We start from the raw sequence: 15,542 nt of genomic DNA on the forward strand, positions 1-15,542 counted from the left end.
GTGATTAACCTCATTAAGACATGTGTTTACCACAGACATCATTAGTAGTCAGTCAGACATTACTCAGAGCCATTAAACACAACGAGAACAACCATTAGTCTGTTCAGTGCACGGAGCCTGGCGCTCCCTTGCTCCAGGCCTTCCAGAGCAGTTAGGCTCCTTAGTCACCAGCTGAATGTGCCCCGGAAACAAGACCCACATTCAGAGTCTTGCCCTTGGGTGCCTGGAGGATTATGCTCTCAGGCCAGCTATCCAAGGATTGCAGTTCAGGGAATGTAAATACACAGGCTGGACATTCCCTTAGGAAAGAATCCCTGCCACCCAGGAGGAGAGAAAATACACTACTGACCTCGGTTCAATTCCTGGGTCAGCAAGATCTGCTGGAGAAGGGATGGGCTACCCACTCCAGGATTCTTGGGCTTCCCTTGTGGCTCAGCTGGTAAAGAATCTGCCTGCAATGCAGGAGACCTGGGTTCGATCCCTGGTTTGGGAAGTTCCCCTAAAGAAGGGGAAGGCTACCCACTCCAATATTCTGATCTAGAGAATTCCATGGACTATGCAGTCCATGGGGTCACAAAGAGTCGGACACGACTGAGCGACTTTCATTCACTCAGTCTGGAAACGTAAGCAGCAGAGCTCTGGACTGGAACAATCCCTGTCTCTCAGCTGCCTTCAGAAGCTAATTTATGCTGCGATGTAGCTTGCTAATTATTTTAGCAATACCGCTAGTATCACCACCATCCTGAGAGGTCCCAATGGAGACTCATCCCCTAATCGAAGTCTTCCCTGTCTTGTGCAGCTCCTGCTCTCCCTTCCTCACCTGGCAGGTTTCCTTCAGAATCAGCATACACAACTGAAAACCTGAGACCTCTCAGATTAGTTCAGTGTGTCTATCTCAACCCAAGGGCTCAGGGTCAATTCCGTGAACATAGGAGTCATAATTTACAGGATCAACCGCAGAGGTTCTCCACCTGGGGTCCAGCGATTCCCAAGGGCAGGGGGTCAGGATAGAATTGAAGAAGTCCGTGAATTTGGATGGTAAAAGCACTGCCTATGTACTTTCAGCCTCTAACTGAATGTCAGCATAACTGCTGATAGGAGTGTGGCTCATGAACTGCCCTCCTTTGTTCTGAATGTTTCAGGTTCTTATCTTCTATCACTGTCCCTTCTACAAGCAATACCCCTTCCTGTGGCCTGGAAAGAAGATCCCAGCGCCCTGGGCCAATACCACGAGTGTGCGCAAACTCATCCTATTCTTGGAGACCACGCTGAGTGAGCGCTCGCCCCATGGCTCCTTCCACGTGTCTCAAGCTATCCTCACACCCAGAGTGAAGACCATTGCCCGGGGCCTGGTTGGTGGCCTCAAGAACACACTGGTCCACAGGTAGGAATGAGCATCCTTCCTTCAAGTGAGGGTTAAAAAAAAAATCTCTTTATCTTGATTTTCTTCTGAATAAACAGCAGTAAAACTATATACTTTGAAGATTTAAAATAACAAAAATTCCAAAAGCATAGTATTTGAAAAAGCCGTGCACTTGAGGTGACCTGCATGAACCATAGCCAGAGGATCTCTAAATAAAATATTCTGTTAAAATACACATATTGTACCATGAATACTCTAAATTTCAATACAAAGGCAAAGCGCTTTCAGCCACCAGCAGTCTGCTCCTGTTCACATCGGGCTTGCAGTTCTGTCTTGTTCTTGCCCTGCCCTCGAAGCTGCCCAAGCACTCATGCTCTCATGAAGCATTAAATGAAGCTTCTGGGCCAGGTGCTAGTGATTCAGAGGTGGCCCACCCAGGATTTAGAGTGTGCTTCTCCCTTCCTTAGGACTTCCCTGGTGGCTCAGACGGTAGAGTGTCTGTCTACAATCTGAGAGACCTGGGTTCGATCCCTGGGTGGGGAAGATTCCCTGGAGAAGGAAATGGCAACCCACTCCAGTACCCTTGCCTTGAAAATCCCATGGATGGAGGAGCTTGGTGCAGGCTACTATCCATGGGGTCACAGAGTCAGGCACGACTGACCGACTTCACTTCTCCCTTCCTTAAGTGACAGTCCTAAGAAGCAGCTCAGGATACCACCCACCATGTCATAGCTTCAGATACATCCCTGGAGCAGAACTGATCCTGACTATACAGTTAGGCAGGAGAAGCTCCAGTTGTATTAAATGATGTTTTTTATCCTGGACACTGATAAATGATAGGCATTGTCAAGAAAAAGGATGGCTTTTATATACGTACAAGTATGTGTGTATGCCTATGCCTGTGTATAAATGCAGTGTTATAAATACATCTACCTAATAGGGCATCCCTTGCAGTCAGAGCTGAGAAAGTTAATATATTTGGGTAACAAGGGATATTTACAAGAATCACTTCGTTCCCAAGTTCTGTTCTAAGTGCTGAGTGCTGGTGTTCAGATAATGAAAGATCCACCCAAAAAATGTGTCCCTGTTTATCTGGTTAGTTTGGGTAGTGTGACTTCCTATAACAGGAGCTCATCTGGCAGTGGTTTGGATAACAACCTGAGAGCTCCTGATTGTGTTGGCCATGAGCAGAACTAAAAAACCCCTTTCTTCGTGGCTCTACTGTCTTCATTGAATTACCTGTGGTTAACTTGGGAAAGAGTTTCATAAACCAAGATTAGAACTATGAACTTTTCTTTGTATAGTATATGTTCACATATCCATATCATTTCCTTATGCCTTTGGTAAATTTGTAGAGTAATATTTATTTATTTATTTATTCAGTGATGACTAGGAGCTAGATCCAGAGACACAAGATGAATAATCTAGTCTGTGCCCCCACAGATGTACATTGTGTAAGGAAAAATAAACATGTAAATTTCTGTGTAACACTGAAAAAAGTGAAATGAAAGCCGTGTCCAACTCTATGCAACCCCATGTACTGTAGCCCGCCAGGCTCCTCTGTCCGTGGGATTCTCTATGATGAAGTCTGTGCAGAGAGTTGTACTTACACAGGAGAGGAAGTCTTTAAAAATAAGGATTGTTTTATCTTATTAGCCCGATATATCTTAGCCCCCAGAGGAGGAAATGGCAACCCACTCCAGGATTCTTGCCTAGAAAATCCTATACACAGAGGAGCTTTGTGGGCTACAGTCTATGGGGTTGCAGAGTCAGACATGACTGAGCACACACTCATGTGTTCCCTGGAAATTCACATGTCAAAGTCGTAACCGCCAGTCCCTCAGAATGTGGCTGTATCTAGAGAAAGAAGCTTTAAGAGGTAGTTATTTTAAAGTGAGGCCTTTTGGGTGAGCCCTGATCCAATCTGACTGGTGTCCTCGTAAGAGGAGGAGATTAGGATATGCAGAGACCCTGGGGATGGGTGTGCACAGAGAACAGACCCTGTGAGGACACAGGGAGGTGGCTGTCTGCAGGTCAAGGAGACCAGCCTCAGCAGAAGCCAAACTTGCCGACACCTTGATCTCTGACTTCGGACCTCCAGAGCTGTGGGGAGATAAAGTTTTGGTGTTCAAACGTTTTCTTACAGCAGCCCTGATAAACTAATGCAATCCCTTTACAACAGGCTGCCTTTGACAAGTTTCCTGAGGACTCTGAGCTGTGGTTTTTCTCACCAGTTAAGTGGGGTTAGTAACACCACACAAGATTGTGGAGTGTTAACAGAAAAGTGCCTCCCACAGCGCCTGGCACAAAACAGGCCTGCCAAGCCCATCCCCACAATGGGCCAGCCTTGCTCTCAGTGGGTAGAAAGCCAGAGGGAGCTTTCTGAGCTGCTCTGCAGCCTGTGAGATTCAGCGCCTCACAGACCGTAAGCAGTATGTGGCTCAGCCGTCTGCACTGATCTCTTGGTAAAGAGGCCTTGGGGAAGGCTAAGAGTTAAGAAAATAAAGCAGCTCGTGCTCACAGTGGGTTCTGCATTCCCCTTTCTTTGTGCGCAATCCTGGTTATCTGATCCTTGCCCTGGGGAAGGCTGCCACGTGAACACAAAGGTGACACAGAGCTCTTTGTTGGCTCTGGCTTGAGTCAGCCGACCTGCCTCCACCAAACGCTTAATCCTCATTTCCCCGTGATGACCAGAAGGTGGCACCTGCATTTCATCCTTAAATACAGACAAGCGGGTGTTTTTTTTTTCCCAAGAAGGCTTGAATGATCCGATTCTGTGCTGCTGTGGCCTTCATGTGGGCCACTCCTTGTTCCAGATCTCTGTCTCCAAAGCAAAACTGCATTTGTGACCCTCCCCTCTCAGGACATAGCATTTTGTGCTTTAGGAAAGTTTGCTACCTCCACCCTCAAATCTCTCTACCATTATGATTCCTTCTCCCAATACTTACATAGCGCTTATTATATCCCAGGCCCTCCTCTAAGCACTTTACACATATTACTTTATGTGCCAACTTTATTTGTGTTGTGTGTGCTGTGCCAAGTTGCTTCATGTGCGATTCTTTGCGACCCTATGGACTGTTGCCTACCAGGCTCCTCTGTCCATGGGATTCTCCAGGCAAGAATACTAGAGTAGATTGCCATGCCCTCCTCCAAGAAATCTACCTGACCCAGGGATCAAAGCTGCATTTCTCATGCATTGGCAGGCGGGTTCTTTACTACTAGCACCACCTGGGAAGCCTCCATGACTTTATTTAATTCCTCCCAAATCTGTATGAAGTATTATTATGGTCCCCATTTTACTGGGGAAGAGACTGAGCCACAGAGACTTTGAATATAGGTTATAGTCAAATCAAGGGTGTTACTAAGTCTTCAGGAGTCCCAGTTAAAAATGAAAGTACCCTTGTGATAGTGGCCTACCAAGTCTTATCAGCAATGAATCTAAAAATGCAAATCAATATATGAGATGTGTTTTAGCCCATGGCTGATTGTAGAGTCCACTGAGCAAGGGAAGAGACCCAGAACTGATTATAGTTGTCAGGATAAAAGGGAAAGAAAGAGAAAGACAAAGCGCTGTGTGGCCTTGACCAGGTTGCCTGGGGGAGACTGAGAAGTCAGCTCTGTGCTCGGAAGAGGGAGGGCAGCTTCCCAGGAACACGGAGCAGAGACGGTGACAACCAAGGACGGTGTTACCAAAAGAAGAGAAATGGGGCCACTGAGAAATAAACGCAGTGTGTTTTCAGATTTTACGTAGAGAAAATCCTTCCTAAAAATACTCCAATCTCTTAACCAAACATCAGCCCTGGTTTGTGTCTTCCCTGCAGCATCTTCAACGTTGCAAGCATTTAGTGAGCTATTTTACCATAATGTAAAACTCGGTGCTTCGTTACCCGCCTCTATACCACTTACTGCTAATAGGAACTGTAACATTAAGCTGTCATCATGTGTTTACATCTCTGAATTGCGAGCTTCTTTGGACACAACATTCTGGCTTTCACATAGAAAGTCCTCAGATTATAACATGAGACTGACTGTAAGACAACTGTGAACAAGCACTGGTCTGTTAGGAAGCCACACGTACTGCTGTATCCATATGGCGAAAGTGAACCTTGACCCGTACTTCACACCACATATTAAAATTAACTTGAGATGGATCTTAGATCTAAACATAAAAGCTAAAATTATAAAACTGTTAGAAGAAAACAGGAAAATATCTTGTGACTTGGGAGCAGGCAGAAGTTTCTTAAGTTACAGAAACCATAAAAGAAAAAAAAAAGATAAACTCCATCAAAATTAAGGAATTCAGCTCACCAAAATAGGCCATTGAGAAAATGAATAAGCAAGCTACAGGGGAGGATAAAATATTCAAAAAGCATAGTATCCAGAATATATAAATAACTTCTACAGCTCAACAGTTGAAAGAAAAAGAGCAAAAGGGAGAATGGATAAAATAATTAAGTAGATACTTCTGAAAGAAGATATATAAATGGCTAGTAAGTACATGACAAACTGGTCAACATCATTAGTGATCAGAAAAATGCAAAGTGAAACACCATGAGGTAACTTTTCACACCCACTAGAATGACTAAAATTAAAAGAAACTGATAGCACCAAATCTGAGAGAGAATGTGAAGCAACCGGAACTCTCACACTTTGTTCATGGAATGTACAATGAAACAATCTCTTTGGGAAAAGATCTGGAAGCTTCTTATAAAACCAAATGTAAATCTCACATATAATAAAACAACTTCACTCTTTGATATTTACCCAAGAAAAATGAAAATAAATGTCCATTAAAAAAAGACTTATGTAAAGATGACCATAACAGTTTTATTCATAATATCCAAAAACTGGAAACAGCCTGTTTACCCATCAATAAGAAAGTGGATAAATTGCAGCATACGCATACAGTGGAATATTATCAGGTGATTTAAAAAAAGAACAAGTTGCTGATGTGTGCACAGACACAGATGACTTTCAAAACCATAATGCTGAGTGAAAGAGCCTTACACACAAGAACAGAATGCATGGTTTATGTGTAGTTCTAGACCAGGCAAATTTAATCTGTGTTTAAAAGAAGGTCAGTATAAGTATTGCCTCTGGGAGAGTGGGGGCAGGGATTGATGGGGAATATGAATTCAGGAACTTTCTGGGATGCTGGTAATGTTCTCTACATTGAGATGGCTATGGGTTATGTATATACATTTGTCAAAACTCAACTAGTGTTCACTTAAGATTTGTGCATTTTATTGTGTACAAACTTTATGTCAAAAGAAAAATTGAAAAGAAATACTGAACCCTAGTTAATGATCTTCTTACTGAGGTATTGAGGGGAATGCTAGAGGTGCTAGTGGTAAAGAACCCACCTGCCAACGCAGAAGGCGTAAGAGATGCAGGTTCGATCCCTCGGTTGGGAAGATTCCCTGGAGGAGGGCATGGCCACCCACTCCAGGATTCTTGCCTGGAGAATCCCATAAACAGAGGAGCCTGGCAGGCTATAGCCCATAGGGTCGCAAAGAGTCAGACATGACTGAAGTGACAACTGAGCGACTGAGCATGCACTGAGCACGATGGACAGATATGTGGTAAACAATAGAGTAAAACGTTAGTGGTAGAACCTAGATGTTTGAGATGCTTCCTATAAGTTTATTTCAGTGTCGCAATATGTTTAAAGTTCTCATGATAAAAAAATTTCATGGTTAAAAAAATTAAAGAACCCTCCAATAATTACACTCTTGATCTTAATTTTTCAGGGTCCTGTTGACATTTTGTCTCTTTGGTGATTGAGGCAAATAATTTCCTCTTCCAGCACAGAAATTCTGAAAGTACAGGTGTCTGATGAAATAGACATCACTCTGTCCCTCAAAGAGATTATTTAAGTAGACCAATTTGGAGGCAAGGGTGGGGGTTTGTGGTTTATACCTCTACTGACATGCTTCTGTTATATTAACAGAAATGTTATTTCTTTTTCTAAACACAATTCTCTGTCCTCTCTTGCCCCAATATTCTCCTGCATAGGAATCTTCCTGCCATCCTAGACTGGGTGAAGACTCAGAAGCCTGGAGCCATGGGGGTCAACATCATCACGTCTGACTTTGTAGACCTGGTGGACTTTGCCACGACAGTCATTGAATTGAATGACCTCCTACAGGAGGATAGAGCTTTGGTTAAATGCTGATTTAATTTTTATTTAACTTAATACTGAAGTTGTTGATCCAGGCTAGAGTTCTGAAGGGTTTCCTATTGAATGCCCCTGGGCAGTGATGGTGAAGTGAGTAAGAGGATGGGACATTTTTTTCCCCTCCTCACGAGGTTATTTGGATAAAATTATAGGGCTATTACTTGCATTTTTCCCAAATGAGACTTTTTAAAAACTTAAGTCCAAGGGAAGAAAGCATGTTTCTTATGGTTAAGGTCAGCATCTCCCTAATGGCATATGATGTTGCATATAATATGGGAATGGGGTCTCCAGCTTCCTTTGGGATGCTGGAGTGTCCCCTAATTGGCCAGTTCCCTGTTGTCTTCCAGGATGCTGTATTTGAGCCAGAGAGAAGGCTGAAGCAGAAAGGCATTCCTGATCCAAAGGATGGCTCAAAGCAGATGTGGACTGCCTTGTGGGGTGGCTCATTCACCACCCTGGGGCTCTGAAGGGAGAAAGGTCAAGCACCAGTTTTCTCTAGGCGTGTTGAATGTCACCACTTCCTCCCCAAGAGTAAGATGTATCTATCGCCAAGGTATTTCAGCCACAAGCTGTTCTTGGCATGCTTGTGCTTGGTAATTGGTCACCTTCATTCTTCAGATAAACAGTGCATACTGTCCCTGGTATCGGAAAGATGTTTCCCACTTTTAAAACACTGATTCCTCTCCATTTCTTTGGCCCCTTCTTAAAACTGAAAGGAACAACACTGGTACATCTTTGCCATCTGAGGCCCAACAAGAGATAGACATGCATGTCTGTTGCATGCCATATTTCTTTGATCTAATTCTGTAGGTCTCCCCAAATTGGCTGCCGGGCAAGTGCCTGCATCATTTTGGCAAAGTCCTCTTTGGAGTGGGATCTTCCAGCCAGATTTTGGAATTGCATTTCACTGCTGTCTGTCTGGAACTTGAGTCTGCTCTGTGGGACTCAACATTAATGGAAGGCACCTTGTCCATGACATCATGGAGGCAGACACAGGATGCGTGGGAAAGTGCAATGGATTTAAGGAGGCTCCAAGTGGATGTGGAGCCATTCTGTAAATCCTTGAACACAAGACTACCTCGGGAACATTTAGGATGACGATATGTCATCCAGCGAGTAATACCCAGTGTCGGAACACTTCCGGTTTGTGTCTCGATTGTTCTACTCTCTGCAGGTTATTCTGAGCCTACTAATCACTGCAGGAGGGCTTTGAAACTCAAGAGGGGATTTTATTATTATTATCATTATTTTTTCTTGATAAGAGGTGCTTAACTACAAAGAGCCCTCTTGTGTTTTATTTATTTATTTATTCATTTATGTATTTATAGATTAACTATCTTCAGTGCTTCTTACTTCAAGAGCACTCACCAAGGAGCTTCCTGAACTCTTCTCAGTAGGCCACATGGCCCTCAAGAGGACCGCACATCTCAGGACCGTGAGTGACTTCTGACTCTACTATAGAAGCTATAGACATTCTGGTCCCCCCAGTCATGCTGGGGACAGTGTTCATGTGTAGGTGTGGTCCAGACCTGAGACGCCTCTACCAAGCCACACACTGGAGCAGAAGGTGAAATGGGTCCTAAGGATCTCTCGGTTCCGGAGGAAAACCCTCCAGAAGAGGGATGAAAAGGAAGGAAGTAGAAAGAATGCTGGGCACAGAAGTGTGAGCACTTGAGTACTCCTCACAACTCTCTGAGAATCCCTAAGGAAGTGCCAGCATCTGGATCCTTTAGGTGGAAAGATAACCTGGAATCCTGGACAGCTGTGTGCGTTTGTACAGATGGTTGGACACCCTCCCAGCAGCTTCTCCATCATGTTCTCTGATGCTCATCGCTGGATTTTGCATGCTGCCTGCAGTGGGGGTGTCCGAGCTGAGCTACTGAGAGCATATGCACCCCACCAATGCTTGGTCTTCCAGCCTTTGTTTTGCTTAGAGTAATTTAAGCCCCAGCCTTTAGCTTCCACAACTTGAGAGGTCACAACACAAACGCTTCTGGGAAAATATGGTTTAACTGTCCCTTCTCTTGGACTTGAATCTCTCTCCAAAGAGGTTTCTGGGATTTTGCTATTAATTTTTTAAGGCTTTCTGTGGAAAGGCCGAAGAAAGTGAGTGCCCTCGCTTTCTTAATCTTCCTTCAATTCTGGTATTAAACTTCAGTGATAAGCTCTGAAATTCCCTAGCCTACCCTCAGGGTTTTATTTGTGATGTCATTGTTTCATTTTGGTCTTGATCTTAGAACTTGGTCAACTGCTAAGGACTAGATCATTTCCTTTCTTTTAATACTTTGTTACTTGGCAAAGAGATATACAGAGGCAAGAGGAGAATTGTTCTGCTCTGTTTTATTTCAGCCTCAGCTTTGCCCAGGTGCTTGGTGCTATGAGGCCAGGTGTGTTGACAGGTATCTACACAGGATGCCAATGATACCCAAGGGCTGCTGACTATTCAGTGAAATGTTTACTTGATTTTTCCCTTTAGTGTTAAAATATATAGTTGCACTTCACTTGGGTTGTAACATTTAAGTGCACCTCAGTGTTCGCATGATAAAAAAGCACAGAAAACGGTACCAAGGTTGCATACATGGAGCCTTGCTCTTTGTGGAGGGGTAGATGCTCACTCCTTCATGCATGCATTTTGAAATTCTGCACAGGGAGTTCTAGGAGATAGGAGGAGGATTATTTACAGTTCATCCTTGATAAACACTCCTGAATTGGCAGAATTGCTGCCCTAAGACTCAGTTGCTTAATATATTGTAAAGGATGTGTGTGTTCTGCTCCTTGACCTCAAGTCAAGCAGGAGACTCAATGATGGGACCAACCGGAAAGAAACTTTAGGTCTATGACTCCTTCTGCCACTGCCAACAAGAAAAAAAAAAAATGGTGACCCAATCACATTTCTTTTTCTCACAAGTTCTGGGGACTTTTCAGGTCAAATAAGGCTATAGCATTCACTCAGGAGGAACTTCAAGATCAGAGAAAAAGCCACTTGACTGAGCCAAAGAGAGCTTTAGTTTCACAGGATTGGGGGCCACATTTATTCTGAAATGTATACTGAGTTTTTCTACAGTTCCCTAGACCACTTCCCACGTAGCCACACCGCCATGGCTTCATGCAAAGGTTACCGTCTACACGTGCTGCAGAAGGAAGATTACCACCCTTGTACACCCTCTGAGCAAGGCATTCAACTTAACTACTAAGAACCTGTAATTTGGGGGAAGCTAGCTGACTGTGGTTTGCAAAACAGCAGACGACATCTCCTGTCAGAGTAGAGCAGTGTTCAAAGGCTTGAACTTTGAGCCCTTTAGAGGTACCCCTGTGGTTTCATGGGTGCAGAAGGTATTCTTAGGACTAGAGGGCAAGGTCAAGATGGAATTAATGGAAGGGCATGAACAATTATTGAGGATTAAATTTTAAATTAATGGCAGATCTAAGAGGGTTATGCCAAAAATTATATATTTGCTGTATTAGATGCTATAGTAACTAAGTTTAAGTTTCCTCCTCAGCACTGAGTCCAGACCCTTGAATTCTTAAGAACAGTTAAGCCACAGCCCAAACCCAGGATTTTATATAAACTCAAAACAAAAGCACGAGAGCTAAACCCAGGTAATGATTGTTCTTAAGAGTCCTGCTTCTAACATGACCTTATATTCGCATCAAACACATTATCTTTCTGTTCAAGAAGACAATGTAGTGGAGCATTCTGGAATTTAATGATTTTCTACTTTCGCTTTTTTCCGAATCTTACAGTAAGAAAGTGCTGCCCACAGAGATGTTATTATTACATACAACCCAGCTGGGAGGCTTAGTGCCAAACTAAAGGTGGAGAAACAGAAGAGATTAAGATGGAGATTAAACTGCTGCTTTTTCTAGGAAGCCAAAGTCCTACACAAATTTATACCATCTTACAGAATCTGTTCATGCTACAGCTAAAGTTTTTGTAATGTTCTTCATTGGCTGATTGCAGATTTTTACTGTTAGGTTCCGAGGGCAACAGAATGAGCTAATGATCAGGGCATGGCCATGAGAAACCACTCCCTCCCCCACCCCCCACCTTGCAGAGCAAAGAAGCACTTCTGTGCTCAATCTGCACAGATTGGTTCTTTCATCCGGGATAAAGATGCTGTCTGCAGTTTTGCAAACCACAGTCGACTAGCTCCCCCCAAATATCAGGTCCTTAATAATTAGGTTGAATGCCTATGCTCAGAGGGTGCACAGGGGTGGTAATCTTCCTTGTTTGGCATGTGTAGAGAAATGCTACCTGGGTTCATTTCTCAAGAGAGTGGCTTAGGATGACAGACCCTGTCCATCAGTAGCACCTTTAGTGACCTGTAAGATGAGATGAGTGAGACTGAAAGAAATACCTGAGCTAGTGAGCTGAGCTTTCCTAAATACACACTAAAACAGTCATGTTATGCCAAAAGGGAGTGAATAGAAGTTGATAACATTAAATGCGCAGACCGATAGAAAATTTACTTTGTGTGGCAGAGAAATGTCTGTCCCCTAACAGACATACTCGAAATTCCACTGACTTCCCTCTTCCTCATACTGCCTCCTAGTATTTGCCACCAGAGCTTTGTCACTCACAGATGTTGCCTTGGGACACACAGGAGTGACCTGACTGGGTGATAAGTGGTTTAGCTAGAAACTTTACCTTTCATTCCAAACACAGCTCTTAACTGTTCCGAGAGCTCCACTGTCTCCTTATCCCCTGGCTTCCCCAGCTTCTTACAAGAAATAGAGATGCTAACGGCACTGTCATTACTGAATTGGTCCTAAACCAGAGGAATACAATACAAAATGCTATTGACGCTGTTGAAATAGCACAGTCTTAAGACACTGTAAAAATACTCTACGATAACTCTATCCTGCAGTGGATATAATATTCTAGTCTTTACTCCAACAAAACTTGTTCTTAGGATTCTCAAATTTGTTTCTAAGCCACATAGTTTGGATAAAATCTTCTCTTCACTGGAAATTCGATCTCACAGTCTACTGAGGCTTTCCATCAATAATATAGAGGCATTCTCCATCTCTTTCCCTCTCATCTCATATATACCACTGCTTCCTCTTGTCTCCTGGTCATCCTCAATCAACTGTTGATTACTGTGGATGCTGGCAAAACTTACAATAAAAAGCACATACATTCAGCAATGTGCAAATGCTCTCTGACCACAGTGGCTTTTGCACCTTATTCTCCTCCAATGCATTCTTCTGCACCCCTACTGCCACCCCATCACTAGAACTTGACTTGACTGGAACTCAGAACTGGGGCCAGTATGCTTCATTCAGATAGTTGGGGCTTGCTCATAAGCTTTGAGCCCAACGAGAAGCACAGCACTTTGAAAAGTCAGATAGGCCTTCCGTAGCTTTGTACATTTGCAGTTTTACACTTGTTATTAGTTTAGAGCACTAATAACACTTCAATCATAAATCTATGGTATCAATATGATAAACCTTAGAACATATTCTAGAAACAGTGGTACCTTGCTGCTATTATACTTACTAAATTCCTGATAGTAATAAGTATTACATACAGATGATGTATGGCATTATTTGTATTGTGTATATGCCAAATGTAATACTTAACCTCACTGACTAGAAAATACAGAGATTGTCATAGCGAAAATAAGTCTTGGTCAATTCAGATGATAATGTGAATCTGGTAAATTCTCTATTATATAATATATTTTGTCCTCTATGCTTGTTTTATATGACAATGCATGCTGTTTGCTAAGTAAAAAATAATAATGTTATACCAATTTTAAGGTTAGAAAATTTTGCATATGTGCTTCTTGACATTCTGAAATGTATTTTGTGGCATAATTATCTTATTCATATGCATTTCACATGGCTTTTTCCCCCCTAGGAAATAATTGTTCAAATATATCTCTCTCGTCTTTCTTGTAACCTGGATCAAACTGTTTAATTCAACCTAAGACATTGTAAAGCCAGATTACCTCATTTTAACTGTGAAAAAAAGTTTAATAGGTATGATGACATGCTGTTTTTTCTTGTGTTTTATTTGAACTACCTAAATAGGCTTAAACCTCAGAATAAATATAAAACTCTGGCAGGCACTTTCCCTTCATTGGTGTGCACAATTTATTATTGGTTCACTTCTAATTTTGTTTTAAAAAGTTATAGACTCAGCATCAAGAAAATACCTGATTATAGTATATTAGATGAAGACCTTTTCAGCCTTGTCTCACACATACTGAAATTAACCGCACGTGCCTGGGATTCCCGAAATGAGCCTTGCATGAAATGTACACAGCCTTGTCACCCATGCTTTTCCAAGCTTCCCCCTCAGCACTTCAGCTATTTCTACAAGGCTTAGGCTCAGTCCTCTTGACATTCGTGCCCTCATGTGACTAACACCTCTGTCCCATGTTACTCTGAGTGGTTGCCAAATGCCCAGAAATAGAACAATGAAGAGATCATGTGTTTGTGCAGCAAAGAATAAATAAAAGTGGGCCTACAGTTTCTGTTGGCAGTAAAGACTTTAGTAATTCCCTCATTCATAATTCTTCTTCATAGTGTACCTGAGGCCACTGAGTTTTGGTGACTTTCTCTTTTTGCCCTCTCCCCCTACAAAAAGAATAGGTTGGATGAAAGTCCTGTTTATAAGTTTAACAGAGATCAAATTTAATTCTAAGTAATCATTTCTTGAAGTTGAATTTTAGGACAGGTAATTCGGGATAATTCTATTTCTATTCAAGTTATCACAACAGTTAAAGAAAATAGTCATATTCAGAATTTTCTGCCTGTGCTTTTAGTGATTCTTGAGTAAACCTACCATACTATACTTTGGTTGGCTTTGATAAGCACCATTTCCAGTCACCCCATTTGATTTTAATAAAACATGACAGAATGTAGACAGGACTGGGTCCAAACAGAAGCGAAGCAGGTATCACCTGCACGAATGAGTGAGCTCAGTCCCACAGTGGTGTCTGACTCTTTGTAGCCCACCAGGTTCCTCTGCCCATGGAATTTTCCAGACACGAATACTGGAGTGGGTTGCCATTTCCGACTCCAGGCTATCTTCTTGACCCAGGGATCGAACCCATGTCTCTTTCATCTCCTGCATCAGCAAGCGGTTTCTTTAACATTAGCACCATCTGGGAAGCCCGTAACCTGCGTGGTGAAAGTGCAATGGTTCTGCCGGTCTAACTCAATTTCTGAACATATACTTGCATTGAAACATTGCCCCATTGATAATGGAACCATTGTATTATGTATGAACCCTTTATTATCTAATCACAATTTATCATATTACTGCTGGGTTATAAATATTTTATTTAGCCCAGAAACTGAGAACGGCATTTCAGAGATGCATAGACATGGGTTTCTATCTCAACTCAATCACACTGTGGCCATGTGATCTTAGGCAAACTAATATATCTAAATATATAGAATATAGGACTAACAATATGTACTACAAAGGGTTATTGAGAAGGCCAAATAAGAAAATATGTGAAGAGCATCTAGCACAGAGTCTGGCATGTAGTAAATACTTTAGCTATTAGTCTTAGTGCTAGGGTGGGGACTTTGCATCGACCCCTCCAAAGAGCACTGAGCACAGCCTTTTCTGCATAGTTGACTGCTAGCCATTGTGTCCACTGGTAAATGATTTAACAAAAACCAGTTAATGAAAGAGAAAGCAGATAAATTCAGACCATGTTGCACAATGACTGGACCAAATATGCATTGCTCAGAGAGTAGGATTCACATCACTGGTGGTCTGTAAAATGATGCAAGGAGGAAAGTGGCCATACCCTAATTAACATTAATATCGTTAATCACTTAACCATTCTGATCAGTTGAGGGGAAGGTCTCAGCTTAGTGACAAAAATTTCTTTGACGCTTGTTTATTCAGCAAAAACAAAACAAAAAGGTGATAGTATCTGTGAAGTGTTAGTTGCTCAATCATGTCCAACTCTTTGCGACCCCGTGGACTGTAGCCTGCCAGGCTCCTCTAATCCATGGAATTCTCCAGGCAAGAAT

At 42.5% G+C, this 15,542-nt stretch overlaps 1 protein-coding gene across 2 annotated transcripts in view; it reads left to right on the forward strand.

Annotated features, from left to right (window-relative positions):
- Positions 1 to 13,887, forward strand: part of PLCXD2 (phosphatidylinositol specific phospholipase C X domain containing 2) — a 56,880-nt gene extending 42,993 nt beyond the window's left edge. The window contains exons 3-5 of one of the 2 annotated variants that reach the window (XR_011463926.1): positions 1,143 to 1,384; positions 7,379 to 8,094; positions 8,870 to 13,887. Coding sequence is in view for 1 of the 2 variants with exons in the window: in XM_005902226.2 (XP_005902288.1) it covers positions 1,143 to 1,384; positions 7,379 to 7,538 (402 nt within the window). In the remaining variant the exon portion in view is untranslated. Of the gene's footprint in view, positions 1 to 1,142; positions 1,385 to 7,378 lie in introns of both variants that reach the window. The other variant, XM_005902226.2, reaches the window with a different exon arrangement.
- Positions 13,888 to 15,542: the final 1,655 nt, after the last annotated feature.

This window comes from Bos mutus, chromosome 1 (assembly GCF_027580195.1).
Source record: "Bos mutus isolate GX-2022 chromosome 1, NWIPB_WYAK_1.1, whole genome shotgun sequence".
Lineage (NCBI taxonomy): Eukaryota > Metazoa > Chordata > Mammalia > Artiodactyla > Bovidae > Bos > Bos mutus.